The following is a 27564-nucleotide window of genomic DNA, read 5'->3' as shown; positions in this document are numbered from 1 at the left end:
AAAACACAATCACATGCTTAAGTGAGCATAAGTTTATTAAGCTTAAAGCTGCAATTTGTTGCAATTTCTCTCTTTTTTTGTACTACATGTTATTATTGTAGTTTTCTGCTGCTGCTGCTGATGATGTTGTTGCAAGGATTTATATTGTTGTTTTTGTTATGAGTTTTTTTCTATAGACGAAAGTCTGTTGGTTGGTTGACAGAAATTGGTAGAGTGGTTTTTGTTGTTTTTTCGTTTTTTGTTTTTTGTGAAAAGAAGAAATTAAATTTTAAAACAAAATTTGTCACTTTGAAAAATAGGAATGAACCTTTTTTTTCTACCAAAATTCAATTAAATGTTTAAAAATAGTTTTAAGCCGAAGAGTTGGGAAATGTCAAACAGTTAAGGGCAGAGATATAGCAAAGAAATGTAAAGCACACTTATTAATTTTTGGGTTAATTTCAAAATACTGCTACTATTTATTTCTTTTATAACTTATGTTTAGAGTAAATACAAATATTTCCAAAGTTTTTGTATATTAAGCATATTTTAATGACATTATTTTCTATATACATTTGATTACATTGCATTTTCTATATGTCAAATAGTTTTGGTAATCAAATACATATACATATAAAATAATAAAACCCACAAAAATGCAAAACTTTAATATTATACAAATACCATGTATTCACTGCATATTTTAGGTTGTGTGAAATATTTCAAATTTCATTGCCTAACTTTAGTCATAAAGCAAATGTTATATGTTTGCATATTTCTCTCCCATACATATGTAGAATCCCCGTAAATAGTTTTACACACACACACACAAAAGCCCCTAAACAAATTAATCAATTTATATAAGACTATCAAATAATAATAATATTTGAAAAAATATACAGAATTTTGCAATAAATATTTTATGTACGCCTCAAGTTATGCTTTATCAAATGCAAATAATTCCAATAATATTTATTTGTATAGGGAAATATTATTGAATCTAGAAATAAGTATTCGTATTATTTATTGTAATTATTTATTGCATTTTATATCACATATGAAAGTGACACTTAATTAGTTTTAGGAAATGTAAAATTTTTGGCTTTGTTATAAATTATTGTTGATGTTTAATTTAAATGTGTGTATGTGTGTGTGTATAGAAAATATTGTGTGGCAGCAATTATAAAGAGTAATTGTATTATTTGTAAACAATTAAAAGTGAAATTATAAATCCGAAATGCCAAAGGACTTGCATATATTCAAACAAGTAGTCAAACCCGGAATATAAAGGTGTTCTTGTTATAGAATGTGGTTCAGAGATTATTTATACAGTATCTAAATAATGATGGAGTAAAGACTGGTTAAGTCTCTCTATAAAGACAGTAAACAAAGAATATAAAGAAATTGGGGCTTGTCAGTTGGTACGTAAAGGAGTTGTCATTCGGTACCTAACTCTAAGTATGTATTGGTAGAATTTTTGTATTAGTATTGGAGCTCCAACCACTTTCACCACACTTTCCAAACATACATACTTGCATAAAATCGTACATAAAAATTTTAGGAAAAATAAATAACATTTAAATTTCTACATTCGCAGATTTTTTAATTTATTTTGCCCACATCTAATCAGTAAACATTTAATAAATATATTTTTCGGACTTAAAATCTCTTTTTTTGCTCGTCTGTGAAGAGAAGGAAATGTTATTGTTGTAAAACAATGTCATAGTCCAACTTCTTATTATTCTTTGACAGTAAACCTTTTTACACCATGAAAGTCTACATATCGATTGAAAGCAAATTACAGAAACAAACGCAACGAATCGGATTTTAATATCTCAATGAATTTCTATATAATGGAATTTGGAGCCACAGTATTCAAAGTTTTTGAAGCTTACTATCAACATACTAAACTCTCAAAATGAAAGCTTATATTAACAACAAATATTTGTCAAAAGTTTGGTAAAAAATACATCAGAACTAATAAAAAAAATTTACATTCTAAGCTTGAATTTGATCAATGAAATATTTAATTGTTTACAAGCTAATGTAATCCTTCATTGTATTGATGAAGAATATTTCATTAATAATATGAACTACTTTTTCGGCCCCACGGTGAAACTGTTTCATTAATGAAATGAAATTAGTTATAGAAGCAATGAAAATATTTCATAAATAAAACAAATTATTGCACTAACTCAAAAACTAAGATGGATAGACGGACATAGGTAAATCGACTCAGAGAGTGATTCTGAGCCGATACTTTAAGGTGGGTGTAAGACCAATATTTTGGAGTGGTACAAACAGCAGCACAAACGCTTAATACGCTCCCCACTATAGTGGTTTAGAGTATAGTTATAGACAGTTATTAGTCCTTAACTCGGGGCTCTATCATTCCTTTAACCGACATACAGATAGACATATCCAGATGGTCTTATAATTGTACAAGGATCCCGAATACATGTAGTTATTGAGTGATCTTCAGATGTGTTACAAACGGAATGACAAAATCGGAATAACCCCGAAATTTCGTCGGCGGATTTAACAACATATAGTAAAGCGTGGGCATCGATAGAGATGTCTGTAAGTGAGGTTTTAATAGTTTTCAAGATAAGCTTGTGTTAAATGTGGTTTAATGTTTGTAACAGAAATGGGAAGTTTAAATTTGACACAGACATGAACTAGACAACGGTCTAGTCATCAGATAAATTAGTCTAGCACATGGACTAGTCTACATAGTAGCCAACAAAACTAGTCTATGTTCTTGCCTACGAAAGAGTTTACAAACTACTCTATGGATTAGTAAAAAAGCCTGTTTAGGAACTATTCTATAGACCAGTCGAAAGACTAGTCTATGGATTAGTCTAAGGATGAGTTTATCCTAAGTATGTACTAGACAAAAATTGATGTTCTAATCGATGGAATTAATCGACAGACTAGTCTATATATAGCAGCAATAGAGCTTTTCTAGCTTTCATGCTAATAGACTATGGGTGTATAGACTAGAGTTCAGGCTAGCCAACAGACTACTCTATGAACTACACTAGAGTCTAAAAATTAGACAATAAACTGGCTTACGGACTAGTCTATAAACTATTTAACGGACTAGCCCAAAGTCTAATCCCTAGACTGATTAGTCTACCGATGAGTTTATGGTCAAAGGGCTAGTCAACAGACTATTGTATGAGCATGCTAGATAACAGTCTAGTGCTAATAGCTCGGCGAGAGCTAATAGTTATTTACGATTTAGTCTATGTAAGATCGGTAGAGCTTTTCTAGGATTCATGCTGATCGACTGGTCTTGTCAACGGACTATTCAACATACCAGCTTACGGACTAGTCTATAATAAGTCTACCGATTAGTCGAACAGAGTATCCAATAGACATACTAGACAACACCCAGCAGTTCGGTAGGACAGTCCCGAACTACCTATTTAGCTTAACACTTAGGGTTACCCCCAGCCACCGAATGTCCAGATGACTAGCTATTTTAACATGTTCTTGTCCTAGGAAGTCAATCGTCACCCCATAGATTATGAAGAGACAGTCAAAAGGTAAAGTGTCCCCACGCTTACAAAGAGGACACTAAGGTGGTGATTATCTTCACCCTCGTTTACAAAGAGTACAACCGTGTCGAAGGACGAATTAGAGTCAACCAGGTGGTTAGACGTTAGTGAAAATCACTGTCTTTTTCGGATGCATTGACTCTTTGTCAAACTGTAGGGCAGACTATCCGATGGACTAAACGCTGCACTAGAGGACGTCTAGTTACAGTCTATGGAAAACATACAAATGCAATGAGCTCTGAAATGAGATTTCCTGTACTCTTTCTTTCACACATCCGTATGCTCACACAAAACCAGTAGAGAACTAATTTCTTACTCTCTGCTACTGTCAGATGTAAAAGCCTTAGAGCTTTTCTAGATTTCATGCTGATTTTTGACTTCTACCGTGTGCTTGTTCTACGAGGAAGTTAATCATCACCCCATAGATTACGAAGTGACAGACAAAAAGCTTAATTGTCCCCACTCTCGCTTACAAAGGGGGCACTAAAGCGACGATTATCTTCACCCTCGTTTACAAAGAGTACATCCGTGTCGAAAGACGAATTAGAGTCAACCAAGTGGTTAGACATTAGTGGAAATCACTATCTTTTTCGGATTCGGATAATCCGTGGAAAATCTTTATATACTTCGTACTAATCAATATACAAGTCTAAAGACTAGTCTATGGGGTTGACTATGGGCTAGTCTACGGTCTAGTCTAAGGACTAATCTTCGGACAAATGAACGATCTATTGGTTAGCCTACGAAATAATCCACGAACTAGTTTATGAAATGATATATGAACTAATCTAGGTACTAGTCTATAGACTTGTATATAAACTAGTTTGTGGACTTGTCTATAGATTTGTATATGAACTCGTTTGTGAACTTGTATGTGAACTATTCTATAAACCGGAATGGAGTGTATTAATGGCAGTTGTTGGTTGTTGAAACTATTTAGTAGTAGTATAACTATGACAGAGAACAAGTACTTCTTCAATAAGCTGGATATATATGGTTCCGTAAAAGTATCCCAATACAGTTTAAGAAGATATGTGATATACGGTCTAAATGAACTGCATATCAAATTAAGTTAAACGACCTTCCTATTAACTATTCTTAACAGAAAATCCAATAATTATATCGCAATTTATAAAAATTTCTTCGAACTAATTTCATATTTAATATGCCGCAAAAATAATAATTAAAACGAAAAGTAATTAATATTACAAAATCATTAAAATTATTCAATATGAAAGAAAACCATAAAAATTATTTAATATGAATAAAATCATAAAAATTATTTAAAAATTTCTGCTTTTTAAACTATACATTGCACACAAGTTTTAATCCCAAAAAGTATGCTACTTTAACAAATGTATTTAACTATTTTCAAGCAGCAAACTTAAAACAAATATATAATTTTATATACAAACACACAATGGATTTTTTTTATGAAAAACCCTTTTAAAGTATTTAATTAAAAACTTAAATAAAAATCGAAGTTTATAGCAACAATAAAGTAACCAGCTAGTAGCTTATTTAACTCTTTGCATTATGCTTTTAGTAACATTACTTTGTAAGCCCTTAAAGTATACTTTAGATTTTTATCTTTTGGTTGGTACTAGTTAAAGTACATACTTTAGTTTTTATCATCAATAGCACTGCAACAGTATGCTACGAGTTTAACAATTTTGATTTAAAAACAAACTGTTATTTATAGAGAGAGGGAGAGAGATACAAAAAATAAATAAAGAGGAAATTGTACATTTCAAGTAAAACCAATAAATATGTAAATAAAAACCCTATTTAAATACTATAATTACGTTGACTTTTCAGCAGCATTGCCCCCACCACCACTGCAGCTGGTCGACCAACTACTGCTGCTGCCGCTGTTCGTTTTAGTGCTTTTATTATTTTGCGCTAAGGACGGCCATTGACGTTTAATGACAGCAAAATGTGTCATTTGAAATGTATTCGTTTGCTGACATCGTCGCTCAACGAAACCCGTCAGACAGTAACCCATATTATAGTCTTCCATCGAAATGTTTGAACTTAAATACAATTTAAATTCATCATTATCCTTTGACGATGATGATGCCAGTGGCGAGCACAATGTTGTGGTTGTCGATGTTGTTGTTGTTGAAGCGGCAGATGTTGTTGATGCTGCTGCCGACATCGAGGATGCTGTTGAGGCAGATGATGATGAATTTTTACTGCGAAAATGACCAACGATTAGTAGAGAACCTTTCTGTTCAAGTGGCACCATTTTGGCTTTGGTAACCTGACGTTGAGTGCCCGCAAATTCTTCAATACGACAACGATTGGGTTGCCACCAACAGGGCGTTATAGTCCAATATGAGGAGGATGCTGTACGTGCCCAACCCTCTTCGGGATAAAGTAATATCTGTAAGAAAAAGAACAGAAGAAGAACCGGAATAAATAAAACTTAATAAAAACATGTTACTTTCTTTGTGTAAGTGCAATTTTCAGATTCTGTTTTTATAAAATACCTATTTGCCTTACATGTCAATTTATTTTTATCAATATTAGAAGCACTATTGTGGGTTTCTTCTTCCCTAAAGCCCTCAATACCCCATTGTCTCCTTAAATACTGCACCTTCCCTTACACCAAGTTTCACTGCCTTCCTTAAACAACTTAACTCCAAAACTCCTTCCTTAGTAGTTTAATAAATTTATTGCCACAGTAATTGTTTCATAAGACTAACTTTAGTGCAGCTTAAATATTATTATTCTTTCTTCAGTCTCCCTTAAAAAAAGAAACTTTATTCTCTTTTTTTGTCTATAATTTTCGATTTTATTTTAATGGTAAAAGTTTGTTCAAGCGTAAGTGGCCATTTCCCCATTTATTTCAACTTCTGTTCAATTCATTCAAAATCAAATATTATATTTTAATGTATTTTCTTTATTTGAAATTTATTCCTTCTTTTATTTTATTTTCTTTTATTAACATTTTACTTTTACTAATACCAGACAAATGTTTTCATATTGCCAAAAGTCTTCAAACAATAACTTTTCATTTAAAACAATCTTTAATTGCCAATCAGTTGTAGGAGGTGGCCATACTTACTAATTTCCATTTTATTACTTTTTTTTACCATTTACTAATAGTAACAGTTTATGATTTTTTAAGGGCAATTTGTAATTGAAATGATTGAATTGAAATTTTAATTTGAATAGACTCATATCAACATACATTTTATACTTCGTGGCTAAACGAAGCGAAATATCCGACAAAAGCTAGTCCCTAATTCAAAATTTGATTTAAATATGTTCGGGAAAAGTACTTTGAGTCTTCTGAGAAATACAGGTCTTTTATATCAAAGCATGGAACTTAATAACACGATCCCAAATCTTTAGCCTATAATTCTTTATTTAGGATCGCAGTTCATGGACTGTGATAATGATCTTACATATATGTATATAAGTTATGTAACAGTGTTTTCCCATTGTTAAACGTTTTCTTAAAAAGTTTCAAGATTACTGTGAATCGGAACAGTATTTAACATAGATTTGAGGGATTCGATTCCCACCTGAGGAAAAGGCCAGATGAAGGCCTATGTGTATTAGTTTGATGTTAAATAAGTACATCCTCGTTACTAACTAACTAACTAACTAACTAACTAACTAACTAACTAACTAACTAACTAACTAACTAACTAACTAACTAACTAACTAACTAACTAACTAACTAACTAACTAACTAACTAACTAACTAAATAACTAACTAACTAACTAACTAACTAACTACTAACTAACTAACTAACTAACTACTACTAACTAACTAACTAACTAACTAACTAACTAACTAACTAACTACTAACTAACTAACTAACTAACTAACTAACTAACTAACTAACTACTACTACTAACTAACTAACTAACTAACTAACTAACTAACTAACTAACTAACTAACTAACTACTACTAACTAACTAACTAACTAACTAACTAACTAACTAACTACTAACTAACTAACTAACTAACTACTAACTAACTAACTAACTAACTACTAACTAACTAACTAACTAACTACTAACTAACTAACTAACTAACTAACTAACTAACTAACTAACTAACTAACTAACTAACTAACTAACTAACTAACTAACTAACTAACTAACTAACTAACTAACTAACTAACTAACTACTAACTAACTAACTAACTAACTAACTAACTAACTAACTAACTAACTAACTAACTAACTAACTAACTAACTAACTACTAACTAACTACTAACTAACTAACTAACTACTAACTAACTAACTAACTAACTAACTAACTAACTAACTAACTAACTAACTAACTAACTAACTAACTAACTAACTAACTAACTACTAACTAACTAACTAACTAACTAACTTAACTAACTAACTAACTACAACTAACTACTAACTAACTAACTAACTAACTAACTAACTAACTAACTAACTAACTAACTAACTAACTACTAACTCTAACTAACTAACTACTAACTACTAACTAACTAACTAACTAACTAACTAACTAAACTAACTAACTAACTAACTAACTAACTAACTAACTAACTAACTACTAACTAACTAACTAACTAACTAACTAACTAACTAACTAACTAACTAACTAACTAACTAACTAACTAACTACTAACTAAAACTAACTAACTAACTAACTAACTAACTAACTAACTAACTAACTAACGAACTAACTAACTAACTAACTAACTAACTAACTAACTAACTAACTAACTAACTACTAACTACTAACTAACTAACTAACAACTAACTAACTAACTAACTAACTAACTAACTAAAACTAAACTAACTAACTAACTAACTAACTTACTAACTAACTAACTAACTAACTAACTAACTAACTAACTAGAAAACAAATAAACTAACTAACTGGTCCAATTTAACTTGGAGGTCATACACCTACTAAATGATCTGTTCATATCCGTATCGGGGGTGTACTTAACGACACCCATGGCTGTATCCATCTTGTATCTGTTGATAAATACTGCAAATCCATCAAACCGTTTATCGGATCGTGGCTCTAATAATGTGATGTGAAACTCCACATGATTTTGATTAAAAAAAATATTTTAAACATTTTTGTGCGATTTACTCGCAAGGGATCTGGCTGTCACACTCGCTGCATAGTGCTCTATAGGAGACATATATAGTAGTGGGATGTATTTCCGATAGTAACAGTTATGCCAAGAGAGGCACAACTTTGACCTCTATTAGATGTCTTTCTATACCCAGCAGATAATCAAATCCATTCCTCCAACCTCCAATTCTTGCCATCAAACTCAACAAGGGCTTGTAAACTCATTTGATCTTGTGCTCCAACAGTTTCAAAATATTTACATCATTAACAAGATTTTACTATTGAATAATCCACCTGAATATTTTCTCTCAAAAGTTTGTTTACATTTAAAATTAAATAAATATGTATGTATACATATTTCTCACATAGTAAATTCATAAAATGAGACAATATATTTAAAAATTTTTATTAAAAGTGACATATTTATTACTTTTGATAAGTATCTGCTGCATTTAAACAAAAACACAATAAAACGCACAAGTTTACACAAAAATACGCAGATTTTTTTTTTGTACGAATTTTACGCATTTACACACAACAAATTTCTGTTGCAGACAGAAATAACTTTGTTTTTATTACGATTTAAATTTTTATTGTTTTTGTTTTTATTTGCAACTGATTGGGCGACATTAAATTGTAATGAACACAGTTATAGTAGCAAGAGATGCAGACAGATCCAGGCGCTTAAAACGAATAAATGAATGATATTAAGTATACGCACACGTGTTTATTGCGTATTGTGTATCAGTCTGTCAGTGTATGATGTACCCAGGAGTTTTGAAAGAGTTAAAGGGATAAGTAGTTTTTTTTATCGGTAACAGTTGTCACGTAAATATTGTCTTATAATCTAACTTTTTAGCTATTGTCACTTTTGAGTTCCTGAATAATCTAAAAAGAGGCATTTTTATAAATATAAAATGTCCTTTTGTAGAGAATTATAGTTATAAGCTGAGAACTGCCGGGTATATTTGTATGTGTGCGTATAATTTAATTTAATTGGAAATAAATGTACTCTACACGAGACTAATGGTGGATGTAATTGAAGAAGAAAAATAAATGTATAGTTTCATTTATACTCTCAAACTACCTTGTGTGTAAAACCATAAGTGAAGGTTGCACATGAAACTGAATCTGTTTAAATAAGAAAAAATCGACAAAAGTGGACAAATATTTATTTAATTGCGAAATTCTATGAAATAAAAGGACATCATTAAAATGTAATTTTAAAAGGGATAGACAGACAGACAGACACATTTTTAAAGCTGTCACAAGATTAAGCAAGGAGTGATATAATGTTTATGTTAATAAACGGAAATAAGACAAAATTTTGTTAAGAAACTGTTTTAATAGGTTAGGTTAGATTGATAGGAGGATGTATCTACATCAATTCCGAAGATATACACCTACGCCACTATCGGCCCTGTTGTGCGCTATTTTTCATGGAAAATGTTTGTTAGTAAAAACAAAGAAAAAACCTTATATAGTATTCACTGAAATATATTATCGTCCGATGTTCAGAAACTCAGTTTCCTGGGCGTAATTCCTAAGAATTTTCCAATCAGTGTTCGTAAGGGATATTACATATATCCGGAATAATATCACTTCCAAGATATTTGGATCTAATTTCGACGAATTCCTAACAATGGCAAAGAAAGTGGTTTCACTATCCTCTCTACATGCTCTACATTCGTCTGAATCCGCACGTCCAATTTTGTATAGGTGTGCCCGTAATCCTGTGTGCACTCAGAATAAGTACCATCATACTAACCTCAGACTTGTTTATTTTGAGGAGGCTTCTCGTCCTGCTCTCGTTAGGGTCACCACATAGGATCTTTGTGGTTCTACCCACGGTTTCATTATACCAAGAGACCTTATGGGTTTCTCTCAGCCATAATTTTAATTCTGCCCTCGTTGCGTCAAATGGTTTTGCGTTCGTCAGGTAAACTATCTCGAGTTCTCTTCCCTTTAAAGCCTACATCGGCAGAGAGTAAAAAATAAGTTCTCTAAGAGAACTTCTCTTACAGGTTTTTATCGTTTTTTATACATGTGTAAGCATACAAGCGTGTGAAATTAAGAGTGCAAGAAAGCTCTTAACAAAGCTCTTTGCCGATTAGGGCTTTAAAGCTATTCCATTCGCTCTTTCATTGCCGACTACTGGTACCCATACGATGTGAACCTTACCTCTGGGATAGTATTCGGTTAGAGCTTTTTTACAATCCAATATGGTTTTAGATTTAACTTTATCACCTGATATCGCCTTAATTGCCTTCTGACTGTCGCATTCCGTTATTGCTGTTGTGATTAGGTAAACGTTGGTATATTTCTGTTTCTGGGTCTTCAATATAAAAACCCAGGCCCACTTTGTCTCCCAATTTAGAGCCATCCGTGTAGCAACGGATTCCTACTAGTATTTGCTCTAAAGTTCCCTTTGACCAAGACATTCTATCTGGGATCAGCGTTTCAAAGTTTCCAACATATTTTGTCTTCGGTAAGCTATCGGGCACGCCCGATGATTGTGTATAGCCTTCCAATGTGTCCAGTATACATTGTTGACGTATAACCGCTTTTGGCCAGTTCGCCTAAAGTTATGAGCCGTTCGGCTGTAAATGCCGCCTCATATATTTATGTGTCATAGTAGGACTAAGCCCCATTTCATGCCTATGGTTCTTCTACATAGTGTCCAGCACCGTTGTGCTTGTTAATCCCTTCCTCTATGTGGTGCCTCCATCTTAATTTTCGGTCAAGTATTACACCTAAGTACTTATCTCAGTCTGTCACCTATACCTTGTCCAGGGTTCAATATACGCCGGCTTAACATTGAGGCCTCTAGGTTAAGCCCAGCTCAAGGCCGTATTCAGAGCCTCCTCAGCTCTTCTACACAAGTAATTTGGATCCTTTCCCTTTATAAGTATTACGACATCGTTTGCATAGCAGACAGGTCTAAGTCCTTTCTCAGTTAAGGTCCTTAGGAAGCTATTTATCGTGGTTACCCATAGTAAAGGGGACAAAATGCCGCCCTGTGGTGTACCACGAATACCACGTTATATCGTACATCTCGCAGCTTATACATATGTTCCTTAGCATGTAGTTGATGCAGTTATGGTGCACCCGCTCAACATAAAACTGATCTAGGGAATAGATAAGAGTATCAGTGTATACGTTATTGAAGGCGCCTTCGATGTCAATACATACCGCCAGTGTATACAGTTAGCTTTCGAACGATTCACCTATATAGTGGACAACTTCATTCAACGCCGTTTCTACTGATCTTCCCTTTACATAATAGGTTTTCCACTTAATTTCTCAGCTGACTAGTTTGTAGTAGTCTTTTTGTTTTTTTTTATATAATTCAACATCTCGTGGACTATTGAAAATTTTACGATTTACGATATTAAGATTCTGATATTTAGCTTTAAAAATTTGGTTTTATTATACCCTACACCCCTATAACAAGAATGGTATTATGCATTTGTGCTGATTCGATCGACTCAAAATCACTTTCTGAGTCAATTAAGACACGTTCGTCCGTCAGTTTGTCCGATAGGATGGCTGGCTGTTTGTGTAAACCAAGGTAAAGGCCACAATTTTCAAGACATTTTGCCAAACGCGTTTTTGGTACGATTATAGAGATAAAAAGTACTAAAAACTTCTCTCTTAAAGTTCTCTCTTCCTGTTTGGATAAATTAAATTTCCCTCTTTCCCCTATTTTGGTACTTTTTTTCCCAGTGAATTAGCTAATATTTTACTTCAATAAATATTACAGAGTTAGTCGAAAAAGTTTTCTTAATGTACTTAAAAAAGTACTAAAAATACAGTTTACTCCCTTTTTCACCCCAAAAATGACTGAAATTTAAAAAATTACGAAACAGATGTCTAATATTTGAGGAAGATTTGTACAAAATATTTACAAAAATGTTATTAAGTTTATTAGTTAAAAAGTTATAAGGGGTCAAAACAAAAAGGTACCAAAATCCCCTTTTTAACACATTTTCATAGCTTAAAAGTATGAATTTGAAAAAAGTACCAGACACCCATCTGCTCATTTTAAGAGTAGATTTAGAATTTAGAATTGTTTTTGTATCACTAATATTGTATAAGAAAACCTATTTTATCCGTTTTCCCCCTTTTTTACGCCTAAATGTACAAATCTCCAAAAATTCCTTCTTAGTGGATCTACATAAAATATACATCTACTTATCGAATTTCGTCGTTATATTGCTATTATTAAATCAGTTTAGAGCGTTAGAGTAATTTTCTGAAGGGAACTTGTAAGTCGATCCTTACCAAATTTAATAAAGAGATTTTTGTTCTCATAAAACTTTTTTGTATCGAATTTCATCACTATAGTGCATGGGGGTAGGGTCAATTATGGTCCGATGTCCGACATAAATCACAGGATGCATTAAAGGAATTTGTACCCAATTTTATGGCGAATTCTTGCAAATTAACTTCTTTATGACTCTTTAAACTGTTTTCAGGGGTATACTAGGTGAAATAGTGAACCGATATTGCTTATTTTTAATACCAAACAAAACCTTCTCAATAGATAACAACTGTGATAAATTTCAACCTTCTAGCTTGTAACGTTTGGCCTCTATTGTGCTTTCAACTGACAGACAGACGGACAAGGCTAAATCGTCTTAGAATTTAATAAGGCCATAGAATACTTTTGTAGGTCTACGGCCAATGTATTACAAACGGAATGACAAAATCAATATACCCTCCATTACGATTTTCAACTATAATTCCTTAATTATCTAGTTTCTGTTTAAATTGTTAAACATACAATGGCCAAATTTTTGTCATTTCAACCGATGTCCGTTGACCAATGCTCTACTAAAACCACAATTAAGTACACATATACCTACATATAAATCAATTCAAATACATATATCTATGTTTTTTTACTCATAATAAATTTATATTGCTGTGTGATTTGTTGTGGTTTTATATATTTATTTGCAGGTATTAATAAATGCTTTTTCCCAATATTTTAGTCGGTGTAAAGGACTCTTGTAATTTAATAATAAAAAAATTTAGTTTGTTGTTGTTAATATTTGTATTTGGAATTTATTTTAAAAACCACAACAACAAATAAATACATTGAAGTGAAAATAATATTTATAATAAATTGTATAGTGTACACTATATAACAATAATAACAACAATAAAATAAACACTTTAAAAAAATATATATTTAAACAGGATATTTATCTATTTACGTGAGAGTGTATATGTATAACTATTTAAATTGTATGTATTTGTATGCTAACACTGACACATACATAAATAATGTAGTTGCGGAGTTTGAGGTTTTTTTATATTTTTTAATTATACGCACATTATTTAATTCTTTATATTGCAGTTAAATTGTTTTTTTCTTTTTGTTTTTATAAATTTCCCATAAAAGCCGTTTTTAAATGACTTCGTTTTTGCGGTTATTGAGGTTTGAATTTTGTCATACATTCTTTGTTTTTGTCATAAATTATGGTCGCCTACTTAAAAGAGAATATAAATATAATTCTAAAAAAAATGTTTTTATATACAAATAAATTGTTAGTTTTATATTGATTTTTTTTTGTTATTTAATATCATAAATACTGAAAGTATTATGGTATTTAGACCGTATCTAATGCGGCCTTAAATTGGCATGAATTACAATATTTTTAGGCGCCTAATATCTATAAATACTCAAAGAATTATTTTCACTAAACCAAATAGTAATTTCATATCATTTTTTATAGTATTTAGCTTAAATGGGATTGAGTAAGAAATCAACTAAAATTGTTCAATAGTTTCACAATTTGTTAGAGAGCAAAAAACCTTAAATATTAAGGAGAAGAGGATATATCTAAAAGTGGCAAACTTAAAGAAAATTGAGTCCAACACAACACACAATCGCACTCTACGAAAAACCCTTTTGAGACAAAGTCGTTCAAGTCACACAAGAAGTTGAGCACTATTTTTAAACCTGGGAAGAAACATGTTCGTCGCCCTTCAAAATCGGGCCATACGTCCCCATAATATGTATCTGGAAAGAATTTTACAAGTAAGAAAACACAATCCAATGGAAATTATATTAATGGCAAAAAGGCAGAAGAAACGACGAATTCTGATCCAAAGATCTTTACTTTTTATATCCTTCACCCTGGTGTAATTTCTATAATATAATTTTCCGACACTATAAAGTATATATGTATATTCTGGATCCGTATAAATAGCGGAGTCGATTTAGATATGTTCGTCTGTGTGTCTGTCTGTCTGTCTGTCTGTCTGTCTGTCTTTATGTCCGTGTAATGTTGTTGAAATCAGTTTTTAGAAGACCCCAGATATCTGCGAGATCTAAATCTTCAATAATTCTATCAGACACACGTTCGAGAAGAATGATATTTCATCATCAATAAATCAGCAAAATCGGTCCATAAATAACGGAGATATGCGCAAAAATCCGAGACAACTTCTGAAAATTTTATAAAAAACTGAGATTTTTGGTGCATGCTGAGACAGAAATTATTAACAAACAACATACCTAATCATACGACAATTTTTGTTAAGTAGTGTGTTGCTATTGGCTAAAACCATGAAACATACGGATTAAAAAACTATAAAAAGGTGACTTTTTGGTACTTTTTCGTTCTTCAAAAAGTGCTTTTTGAATTTTTTATAACATTAAATGTAGAAACACGAAATTAAGCGTGTATAGCCCGGACTAAGTGAGAACATATAAAAGGATACTTTTCCTTTCTTCAAAAGGTACTTGCAATTTTCACAATATTGAACCTAGAGAGATATTGAACGTAGAATCATGAAATTAAGCATGTAGAGCCCGAATTAAGTGAGAACCTATAAAAAGGAGCTTTTTGGTACTTTTTCGTTCTTAAAAATTTTCTACTTTTTTACACTTTCTATAAAACAGAAATACTAACTGTTTTTTTAACACATTATGGTGAAGGGTGAAGATTCGGCACAGTCGAATATAATAATCCGTTATTCGAAGCACCATTTAATAGTTTGGTCAAGAGCTGGAAATAAGTATGTTAGTTAGTTAGTTAGTTAGTTAGTTAGTTAGTTAGTTAGTAGTTAGTTAGTTAGTTAGTTAGTTAGTTAGTTAGTTAGTAGTTAGTTAGTTAGTTAGTTAGTTAGTTAGTTAGTTAGTTAGTTAGTTAGTTAGTTAGTTAGTTAGTTAGTTAGTTAGTTAGTTAGTTAGTTAGTTAGTTAGTAGTAGTTAGTTAGTAGTTAGTTAGTTAGTTAGTTAGTAGTTAGTTAGTTAGTAGTTAGTTAGTTAGTTAGTTAGTTAGTTAGTTAGTTAGTTAGTTGTTAGTTAGTTAGTTAGTTAGTAGTTAGTTAGTTAGTTAGTTAGTTAGTAGTTAGTTAGTTAGTTAGTTAGTTAGTTAGTTAGTTAGTTAGTTAGTTAGTTAGTTAGTTAGTTAGTTAGTTAGTAGTTAGTAGTTAGTTGTTAGTTAGTTAGTTAGTTAGTTAGTTAGTTAGTTAGTTAGTTAGTTAGGTTAGTTAGTTAGTTAGTTAGTTAGTTAGTAGTTAGTTAGTTAGTTAGTTAGTTAGTTAGTTAGTTAGTTAGTTAGTTAGTTAGTTAGTTAGTTAGTTAGTTAGTTAGTTAGTTAGTTAGTTAGTTAGTTAGTTAGTTAGTTAGTTAGTTAGTTAGTTAGTTAGTTAGTTAGTTAGTTAGTTAGTAGTTAGTTAGTTAGTTAGTTAGTTAGTAGTTAGTTAGTGTAGTTAGTTAGTTAGTTAGTTAGTTAGTTAGTAGTAGTTAGTTAGTTAGTTAGTTAGTTAGTTAGTTAGTAGTTAGTTAGTTAGTTAGTTAGTTAGTTAGTTAGTTAGTTAGTTAGTTAGTTAGTTAGTTAGTTAGTTAGTTAGTTAGTTAGTTAGTTAGTTAGTTAGTTAGTTAGTTAGTTAGTTAGTTAGTTAGTTAGTAGTAGTTAGTAGTTAGTTAGTAGTTAGTTAGTAGTTAGTTAGTTAGTTAGTAGTTAGTAGTTAGTTAGTAGTTAGTTAGTTAGTTAGTTAGTTAGTTAGTTAGTTAGTTAGTTAGTTAGTTAGTTAGTTAGTTAGTTAGTTAGTTAGTTAGTTAGTTAGTTAGTTAGTTAGTTAGTTAGTTAGTTAGTTAGTTAGTTAGTTAGTTAGTTAGTTAGTAGTTAGTTAGTTAGTTAGTAGTTAGTTAGTAGTTAGTTAGTAGTTAGTTAGTTAGTTAGTTAGTTAGTTAGTTATTAGTGCGACTTAAGATACTAAAAATATCTCTGCAGTTTGTTCAGCTTTCCGTACTGTCTAACTTTACTTTAAAGCCCGATTTTAGGGGCTTTCGGAGTTCAATCCTTGCATACCGTATAGATGTAGCATACTCATCGTTGCCAGTCTAACGACCCATGTAACAGTGGCTACAACAAACCATGTCTTTAGTCGTTGTAGCTTTAATAGTCTCTTCTGTCTGACTAGTTATTTCAATCATTTAAATATAGTTATCAGATTATACCATTGTTTTAGATAAAATATACTGCTTCATCCTTTGGTATCAGACACTGACCTCTATGCTGCTCTATATGATTCATACGAATCCTACATTTCAAAAAAGACAATTTCGGGCAGTCTAGCCAGATATCATTCTATGGTGTAATCTGGCTAGACCGCCTTTTCCATTTAGTTTCTTTTAGTTTTTTATCTCGTCTGTCTACTGCGTAAGTAAACATTTAACTATGACTTTCATATATTGCTTTTTAACATTACTTTTTCCCCAATTTCCTGAAATTTGTTCATTAATTTCCTATAAATAATTACTTTTCAAAATTTTTTTTCCATTTTAAAATCCGCAATTCATTGATTTCCAATTAATTAGCAAAATTTAGAAAAATCATCGCAACGCCCAAACAAAACTTAAAATGATTTTTGAAAAAAAGGTTTAAAGTGGCGCCCTAACACTTTCAAACAGAAAAGAAAGAGAGAAAAAAATACAAAAACAAAGTAAATAAATATTTTTGGTATTTTGGGTTTTTTTGTAATTTCTTTAACCACATTTTTCCATTTCAATGGATACGTTTACTTGAATGAATAGGAAAAATTTATTTAGTTTCATTTTTTTTTGGTAACAGTAGTTAAGTCAACTCATCTGCCATAGGCAGCCAGCCGACCAACTCATATTAGTTAACAGTGTGGAACAAAATTATAAGTAAAGATTTTTTACTTTAAAAAATAAATATTTGTTGTAATATTTCCAGTACTTATTGTTTGTCATTATAACATTTCAAGTATGTGGTTTTATCTTCTCTTTGACTTTAATATTTTCTTCAGTCAGTTTTTCAAACATAATTTAACAATTTTAATGATTTCCTTTTAATAATATCGGAATTTTATTATAGTCTATTGTTATATCATTATGGGCAACTGAAATCTAAAGAAAAGACAAACCTTAACCACAACAATAGTTTTGTGAGAATTTATGAAGTCTTGTTAAAGTATTCGAATCTAAATACAATTCTATACAGATAATGATAATATTTATATGGATGGATGAATAAATACATCACATGCTGTTATATAAAAGTTAAACAATTGCAGTCCGGCATTGATGAAGTTTAATACTATTGTTAGGAAAAGGAAACACTCGCTTTAAAACACAAGATATTTGATTTCCTGCTTTGAAACTAATAGGAAGTTATGTACGATTCTTTATATTAATTAAATTTTGAAGATAAGTCAATCAATTTGAAATTGAATTGAATTTTGTTATATGTATTTAGGGCACTTTCCGGAATTAAGTTAAAGTTCATAGCCAATTATAATGCTCTAACTTGTCAAAATTGTGATCTTTAATATGACTTTATGGGTTTGATGTAGAAACAACTATTCAAAAACGGTTTCTTATATGATTATAACGATCTAGAAAATAAATTTTAATATACAAACCATATAGGCTTTAAAGAAACTCCTTTCACAAAACTACATCCCCCAACAGTTCTAAAAGGAAATTAAAAACGACCAAACCCACAAATATTTCCAACCACAAAGTTCAGCTATACATCAATTTTAAAGTTAAACCCTTTTGCAACCACAAATAAATTTCTAATAAAATTAGAAACCTTATAGTCAAATTGTAACAAAAAAATTTAACCCTCATATTGGTGAAGTACAAAAGTCATTTCGTTCTTTTGGTCAAATATAGACCTATTCACATAAAATAAAATAAATAGATATATGTATGTTAAAAAACTGATTTGTTTTCAAAGGGTTACTAATGACATATATGGGCATTAAAAGGATTTCTGGAAGGAGATTTTCATTGCGGGGCTATGGTTATCACGGACCCATCATTATGAAAATTTAAAAAATTTGATAAAAAAAATTTTGGAATGATTGAAGAAATAGCTATATAAAGTCCATTAGGCAATTTTACTAGAATCAATAGGTGGAAAATTACACTCATTTTAAAAAAACCTTTTATGACAAAAATGCCAAATTTCATCGAAATTAATTTTTATTACTTATTGTCGGATTTTATCTCAATTCCTATATAAGTATCTGTAATATTTATTTACAACAAAATTATTTTCTGATTTATAGGGGCCTTGGTCAAATATGGATCTATTCACATAAAATTTGATAAATGGATTTATGTAAAAAACTCATCTGTTCCGGTTTTCAAAGTGGTACTAATGGCATATATGGGCATTAAATGCATTTCCGGAAGAAGATTTTCTTTGCGGGGCTATGGTTATCACGGACCCATCATTTTACAAATTTAAAAAATTTGATAAAACAAATTTTGGAAAGATTGAAGAAATAGCTATATAAAGTCATTTGAACAATTTTTACTAGAACCAATAGGAAAATTACACCCATTTGGAAAAAAACCATTTGACCAAAATGTCCAACATTGATTACCTCTAACTCCGACCGATAGAGCTGAAAATTTCATCCAAATTGGTTTTTTTAAAGCGACACGAAATTGCCCATATATTTAAATTAGTTATGAGCTCCAAAGCCATATTAGGGGGAGGTCCCAATGTATGGTGAAATAATCGAAAGCTTTAAACTAAGATTAATAGGTATAGTCCTTGGTGCTAAAGCATTGTGTGTTCCAAATTTCATCGAATTATTATCAAAATTGCCATCTGAACTCTGATTACAAGAACAAACAGACAGATGGACGAACATGGCATAATCGGCAAAGAAAATTGTTATACTTTAAGGTGGGTGTAGGCCCAATGTTTGTGTGCGTTACAACGCATAATAGCGTTTGTGGTGATGTTTCCCACTATAGTGTTGTAAGGTATAAAACTTGAAAACTAGAGGCTGAATTTGATTTTCAAATCACATCAGATTTTCGACTTATCATAATGGTTACATTTTTCATGGCAAATAATGAAACTAAACATGATTTTCTTTCATACCATTCAAGCAGCATTTAGTATATAACCGGCTAATAAAAGCCTCTATGTCTCTCGGATTCACTTCGCAAGGTATCCAATTTCCCTGCTTTAGGATGAATTCTACTTCTCGCAAACGTTTTGAAATTACTGCTTAAGTAGCACCCAATGGTTTTTGCCAGTAAATTAGTTAGTTAGTTTGAAAGGTAGATGTATATACATCAAATCCCAAGAAATACACCTAGGCCTCTATCGGGCCTGTTGTGCGCTCCTTAATCAGTGCCTCAGGTGGGAATCGAACCAACCACCTTCAGTCTACCAGACTTTAACGCTAACCACTAACCAAGTTCTTATTGAGTTTTACAACAATCTTCTATCGGATCTATTCAATCAGATCTATCGGCGCGATGATCAGAAACTCTGTTTCATTAACGTCATTCCTATGAATTTTCCAAACTAGTATGGAATTTCCCTGCTCTTGGAAGAATTCTGTTGCTCGCAAGCGTGGATCAGTTGTTATCTATGAAGGTATTATCATAAGATTCTCAGAAACTCAGTTTCTTTGAAATAATTCGTAAGAACTTTCCAATCAATGTTCGTAAGACATGTTATATCCGAAATAATAATGCATTCAAGATATTTGAATCTATTTTCGTTGAAAGCCTAGCAATGACAAACAAATTGTTTCAGAGTTTCTTTGTTCTCTCCTTATGCTCTTCATAAAGATAGATTCCTATATTCGTTCGACAAAGTGGTTCGGTTTAGGAAACCAGAGTAATTAGGTCGAAGTGACCGTTTTCTCTCGTTTCAGGTATCACAAAGGGATCAATATACTGGACCCAAGTGTGTCTCCAGTGAATACATCGTGAGGACAACCTGCCAACTTAACCTAACCTATTCTGGATCCGCTCGCCCAATTTTGTTTTGTTATGCCTGTAAACCTGTGTGTCCACTTAGAAAACTCACCCATCATACTTCGGACTTGCTCATTTTGAGAAGGCTTCTCACCCTATTTCCATAAGAGTTACCCAGCGAATCTTCGTATTTCTGCCCATCAATTTCTTATTCCTTATAGAGTTGTCTAACCCAATATTATTAATTCAGCTCTCTATGCATCAGACTTTACAGCAAGTACATTCGATCTTTATTTACGGATAACTTCCGAAAGTCCTGGTACCGAAATAACACAGTGCTCTTTTACAGTCTTATATTAGACCTTATTAAATGATATTGCCCTTATTGGTGCCATATTATTCTTATACAGTTTATAAATTCCATTATTGCCGAACTTTTGTCTGCAAGTTAGTTTTGTGATTAGATAAACGGTAGTATATTTCTGTTTCTGGGCCGTTTTGTAAACCAGTTTAGGGCCGTCCATGTAGCAACGGATTCCAGCGGGTATTTGATACAATGTTTCTCTTAACCATGATATTCTATCTGAGATCTTTATTTCAAAGTTCCCTGTGTTTTCTGTATCTGGTATGCGATCGGGCAAAAGTCCGATGTTTGAGTATTAGCTCACAAAATCCGAGAGAGTTTATCAGTTGAGTTAAAGAGTTCAGTTTCTGACTATCAGCTGAGTTAAGGTTACCTAGATAGAAAGTTAGAAATACTCAAAAATTTAAGGTGACTTCACCTGTATCTGATGTGATGACCAATTTTTTGAGAGTAGATTAGCATCTCTCTAATTATATGGGCGGAATATCAAAATCCTATATATGTATGAAGGACGTTTATCGAAGCCCACTGTAACTAACTTTATTTAATGATGAAATTAACATTTTCCCTTCACCAACTAATTTCTGCTTAAAAGCATATGCTTATACCCAAATCCTTACATATGTATGTATTCACAGGTGTGTGTTCCAAAAGAAATATTTAAACAAGAATAAACTCATCTGCTCATCTAACCATCAAAAAGAAATAACAAATAAATATTTAATATCCGGTGGGTGTAAATAGGTATGTACAAAAGTCTATAGATGTTAACATATATATCTTATCTCTCTACCTCAATTAATATTTCCACTCAACCAGCTGGGCCCCAACCTTAACATACAACTATTAATTTACAAAATATTCGAGAAAAAAAACACATATTTATTTTAACTTTTACAAATTTACAAGTTATTAAGGTATTTGTTATTAATCTAGCAATTTCGATAATTTTAATAAATACTTCCTTTGCGTATATGGTTGTTTTGTGTAAAACCAAAATGGCTACAAACATTTATGAAACACACTGGGATCTTTAAAAAAAAGGGACTTAGCAAAGAGAGTGATTGAACAGAATGTGTTAAGAAGATTTATTGTGATATTCATAAACAAATAATAAACGTATATTAACTATTGTGCTGATTTATGTTTAAGTTGGCAGCACTGTACAATATGGCTGTCATTTTATGTGTTAGTGTTGCGTACAATTAGGATAAAATATTCGTTGATTCGATTTTCTTAATTTCATATTTTTGTTTATAATAGATTTTTGACAATAAAAACAAACTATTAAGAAAAATAAATATATATATGGCTTTAATAAATGTCTATTTATTTCAGATGTACAAATATAACATATAATTTCTATTATTATTAAAAGTATCCGAATAACGGATATTTTGCGACAAAATATACATCACTATGACACATTTTCTTATTTTTACTTATTTTCCTTGCAATTTTTGATAAATTTTTGCAAATATTGATAAATTTCTTTGATATTTGACTAATTTTAATGCCGGCGAATATATTTTGCATTAGTATAACACTAATCAATATAATTTACATGGTTAATTACTTTATGGCATTATATTTAACCAACAAACTTTGAAAAAGCCAAATCAAATGATTTTGTCCATCATTTGGTTGACAGACGGGCATTTCCAAATTGCCTAAAAATAGTGCTGGACAATTGGAATATTGTCAAATATTCATGCATTAATCCAATAATGCCTAGATTTGAGTTTTTTCCTCAAAATATAATCGTTTAAAAATTTTCTGGGATTTTATTTACAAATTTGTAAACGTTAAAATTAGAATTTTTAGATTTTATTTTAAAAGAAACCATAATTACTTTTCGCAATCAACCTAAAATTACCGGAAAAATCTTTATCTGAGAAAAAAATTTTTAAAAATCAAGTTATTGTTGGCTTAAAGAAGGGTCGAGCCTACAATAAAATTCTTCTAATTGTCAATGGTTTATTGAAGGTGTTTTAAGCTATTTCACGTTTATAAATACGATTTTCCTGAATTTTGCCTAAAATTGTTTAATAAACCTAAAATAAGTTTTTATAAATACAGCCGTTAGTATTTAAGTTAAAAGGAAAGATTAAAAACTTTATATGTATTTTTCATTTCATTCTACCCCAAAAAAAAAAACAAAACCAACAAACATGTGTATCCTTAAAACCAGACAAATGTATATGTTTTTTTGTTTGTAAGTAAGGTTTTTAACACATAGACATTTATAAATTTTTAATAATTTTGTTATTTTGGTTGCTAGATAGCAACAGGTGAAATGTAATTTGTCCAGAATTTTTAAAGCTTGAAGTTATGACAAAGACATTAAAATTTAATAAATTGTTTCGAAATTTTGGGGAATTCAAGCCTTTAAAATGACATACAAAAACATTAGGGTTATATAAGCCCTATCAATACATAGTGTCCAGTAGCCTCCTTAAAACGACAACATTTTTCACGAATCACTTTGGAGCATAAACCATCCGCGACAAATCGATTTTCTAAAACCTTTAACAAACAAATTACATAAATACGGAGGACCCTATTCTCAATCAAAACACTAGGTTGTAGGTGGAAGTTCCAGCTGGTAAGGAATTAGGATCGGATACAACATGGCGTCAGCACTGGTTAACAAAGACAAATGGAAATTAGCCCTGCATCAGCAACTAAGACGGTAGCAGGCCATTCGGGTAAAACATGTTAGTTAGTTAGTTAGTTAGTTAGTAGTTAGTTAGTTAGTAGTTAGTTAGTTAGTAGTTAGTTAGTTAGTTAGTTTAGTTAGTTAGTTAGTTAGTTAGTTAGTTAGTTAGTTAGTTAGTAGTTAGTTAGTTAGTTAGTTAGTTAGTTAGTTAGTTAGTAGTTAGTTAGTTAGTTAGTTAGTTAGTTAGTTAGTTAGTAGTTAGTTAGTTAGTTTAGTTAGTTAGTAGTTAGTAGAGTTAGTTAGTTAGTAGTTAGTTAGTTAGTTAGTTAGTTAAGTTAGTTAGTTAGTTAGTAGTTAGTTAGTTAGTTAGTATAGTTATTAGTTAGTTAGTTAGTTTTAGTTAGTTAGTTAGTTAGTTAGTTAGTTAGTTAGTCGTTAGTTAGTTAGTTAGTTAGTTAGTTAGTTAGTTAGTAGTTAGTTAGTTAGTTAGTTAGTTAGTTAGTTAGTTCGTGTTAGTTAGTTAGTTAGTTAGTTAGTTTAGTTAGTAGTTAGTTAGTTAGTTTAGTTAGTAGTTAGTTAGTTAGTTAGTTAGTTAGTTAGTTAGTTAGTTAGTTAGTAGTTTAGTTAGTTGTTAGTTGTTAGTTAGTTAGTTAGTTAGTTAGTTAGTTAGTTGTAGTTAGTTAGTGTTAGTTAGTTAGTTAGTTAGTTAGTTAGTTAGTAGTTAGTTAGTTAGTTGTAGTTAGTTAGTTAGTTAGTTAGTTAGTAGTTAGTTAGTTAGTTAGTTAGTTAGTTAGTTAGTTAGTTAGTTAGTTAGTTAGTTAGTTAGTTAGTTAGTTTTAGTTAGTTAGTTAGTTAGTTAGTTAGTTAGTTAGTTAGTAGTTAGTTAGTTAGTTAGTTAGTTAGTTAGTTAGTTAGTTAGTTAGTTTTGTTAGTTAGTTAGTTAGTTAGTTAGTTAGTTTTAGTTAGTTAGTTTAGTTAGTTAGTTAGTTAGTTAGTTAGTTTTAGTTAGTTAGTTAGTTTTAGTTAGTTAGTTAGTTAGTAGTTAGTTAGTTAGTTAGTTAGTTAGTTGTTAGTTAGTTAGTAGTTAGTTAGTTAGTTAGTTAGTTTAGTTAGTTAGTTAGTTAGTTAGTTAGTTAGTTAGTTAGTTAGTTAGTTAGTTAGTTAGTTAGTTAGTTAGTTAGTTAGTTAGTTAGTTAGTTAGTTAGTTAGTTAGTTAGTTAGTTAGTTAGTAGTTAGTTAGTTAGTTAGTTAGTTAGTTAGTTAGTTAGTTAGTTAGTTAGTTAGTTAGTTAGTTAGTTAGTTAGTTAGTTAGTTAGTTAGTTAGTTAGTTAGTTAGTTAGTTAGTTAGTAGTTAGTTAGTTAGTTAGTTAGTAGTTAGTTAGTTAGTTAGTTAGTTAGTTAGTTAGTTAGTTAGTTAGTAGTTAGTTAGTTAGTTAGTTAGTTAGTTAGTTAGTTAGTTAGTTAGTAGTTAGTTAGTTAGTTAGTTAGTTAGTTAGTTAGTTAGTTAGTTAGTTAGTTAGTTAGTTAGTTAGTTAGTTAGTTAGTTAGTTAGTTAGTTAGTTAGTTAGTTAGTTAGTTAGTTAGTTAGTTAGTTAGTTAGTTAGTTAGTTAGTTAGTTAGTTAGTTAGTTAGTTAGTAGTTAGTTAGTTAGTTAGTAGTTAGTTAGTTAGTTAGTTAGTTAGTTAGTTAGTTAGTAGTTAGTTAGTTAGTTAGTTAGTTAGTTAGTTAGTTAGTTAGTTAGTTAGTTAGTTAGTTAGTTAGTTAGTTAGTTAGTTAGTTAGTTAGTTAGTAGTAGACAAAATATTTCTCCAAACATAAAAAACTTAGAAATTTTAAATTTTTACAAAATTTTCTTTGATGTCTATTATTTTATTGTTATTCTAAATATATTTCAACTACAGTTATAGTTATACAGTTCTTTCAATATATTAAAGAAAATACCATCACTTAATACTTAAACCAATTTATATTAATTAACACAATTTAAAACAATTTCTCAACACTTTTTTACTACCAACAGTATTTATTACAAAATTTAAATTTCATTTTCAACATGAGAATTCTGCTTCATAAAATTTAACTTAAAAGCATTTGCAGTATATTTCTTTAAATAAATTAAATTTTATTTTTCATAACAATTTAAAATGACAGAAATTGTCTCCAATAATACGAGTATTAATCCTTGTTGGAGTAAAAGCAAAAAATAAATGTTAAACCAAAAAAAAAAAAAAATCAGAAAAACATTCTGCATTTCATATGAAAATATTATTTTAAGCAGCTCTGAAATGAAAACACAGGACATTCAAACGAACGTGTGCTGGAGGGGAAAATTCGAAAAAAAAAATAAAATAAAAAATTATATAAAATATAAAAGAGCATTGTCAACATATTTTAATCGGCATTAAAATAATGACCAACGCTGACATTTACACATGACATCCAGCAGCAACGGTAGCAGTAATAACGACGAAAACAACAACAATTATTATTGTACGATGGACTTAAACTGTGAATTTCCAAACCATTTTCTCTCATTCATATAAGGAGTCACGTTAATGCCACAATTGTATGGTATTGGTGTTGGGTAAATGTGTATGAAATGGTGAATCTCAAAGTGGTGAACCATAAAGGAATACAATTTACATATATGTTTGTTGAGGTGTTGTTTACGCGGAGGCAGCAGAAATTTTTAGAGCTGTGAGTGCCCTGTAGATCATTAAATTTCATATTTTGTAGTCAAACATGTCACGAATCTTGACTTACGATATTGTTAGTTTCCAAATTATAACTAGCTTTTTCATTGGTGAAAAGTAATGCAAAGGAAGACAATTAGAGGGCTTGTGGATCGAAAGTTTAATAATATTTGAAAATTATGATTATTTGCAATTTGTACCTATTGTACTGAGTAAGTAAACAATTGTTACTTTTAAAACTACCGGGTATAATGACAATGTTTATAGACACACGCGTATTCCCATACACGTATCATTCTTTATTATTTTGTTTTTGTTTTTATATTTTAAATGAAAATCACAGACATTTGGAGGGGCAAAAAATGGCAACGCAATTATCCTGTATTTAACATTGACCAGCATTTTGTATAAAACTTTCAATGAATGTTATTATAAAAATGACACGTATATCATGTGCCCCGGCATTAAATCGGGGCAGATTTGAATACACTCAAGAAAAAAATTTCGGAATCTTTTCGCTATGAGGTATTTTAGTTTGAAAGTGAATGATTTACTTAGAAGAGAGTAAATTTGATAAATTCTGTGACATCTCAGCAGTTCGAGAACTTCCCCCTAGGACATATCCCCGGGGGCATGTTACCTTTGTGAAATATCCATCTTGGTGTTAATGCTATATCCCAGGGAAAAAGAGGTGCTATTAATACCTCTAGTCTGCCAGGACTATAAACTGGTAATGATCAAATGTATCCTTGTCCTTTCCTAGGAATGATTTGTCATGGGGTCGAACCAGAATACCAGATAATCTGGAACTACGGGTGACCAGTTGCCCGCAGGACTACTTGCTGGTCAGTTGGTTGAGGTTTTTTTCGGAATCCAGGTAGTGGCTGTGGCTTAAACCCAAATTCGTGGGGAGAGAATGTTAGTTTAAGGTCTGATATATAAAATATATCTGGATTCTCTTTCCGATGCTGTTGCCATCTCAACCGATGACA

The 27564-nt window shown here is 30.8% G+C and overlaps 1 protein-coding gene across 1 annotated transcript in view; it reads right to left on the bottom strand.

The window, feature by feature from the left end:
• Nucleotides 1–5343: 5343 nt before the first annotated feature.
• LOC119601959 (probable serine/threonine-protein kinase DDB_G0277165) overlaps nt 5344–27564 on the bottom strand; it is a 119197-nt gene continuing 96976 nt past the window's right edge. Inside the window, exon 2 of the mRNA XM_037953266.1 lies at nt 5344–5928. Coding sequence (XP_037809194.1) covers nt 5344–5928 — 585 coding nt within the window. The remainder of the gene's footprint in view (nt 5929–27564) is intronic.

Source organism: Lucilia sericata, unplaced genomic scaffold, assembly GCF_015586225.1.
Source record: "Lucilia sericata isolate MDLA Ls3-8-SP2 unplaced genomic scaffold, ASM1558622v1 Contig000202F_arrow, whole genome shotgun sequence".
Classification (NCBI taxonomy): Eukaryota; Metazoa; Arthropoda; class Insecta; order Diptera; family Calliphoridae; genus Lucilia; species Lucilia sericata.
The sequence above is the reverse complement of the archived record's forward strand: the minus strand, read 5'-3'. Positions and strand labels throughout refer to the sequence as shown.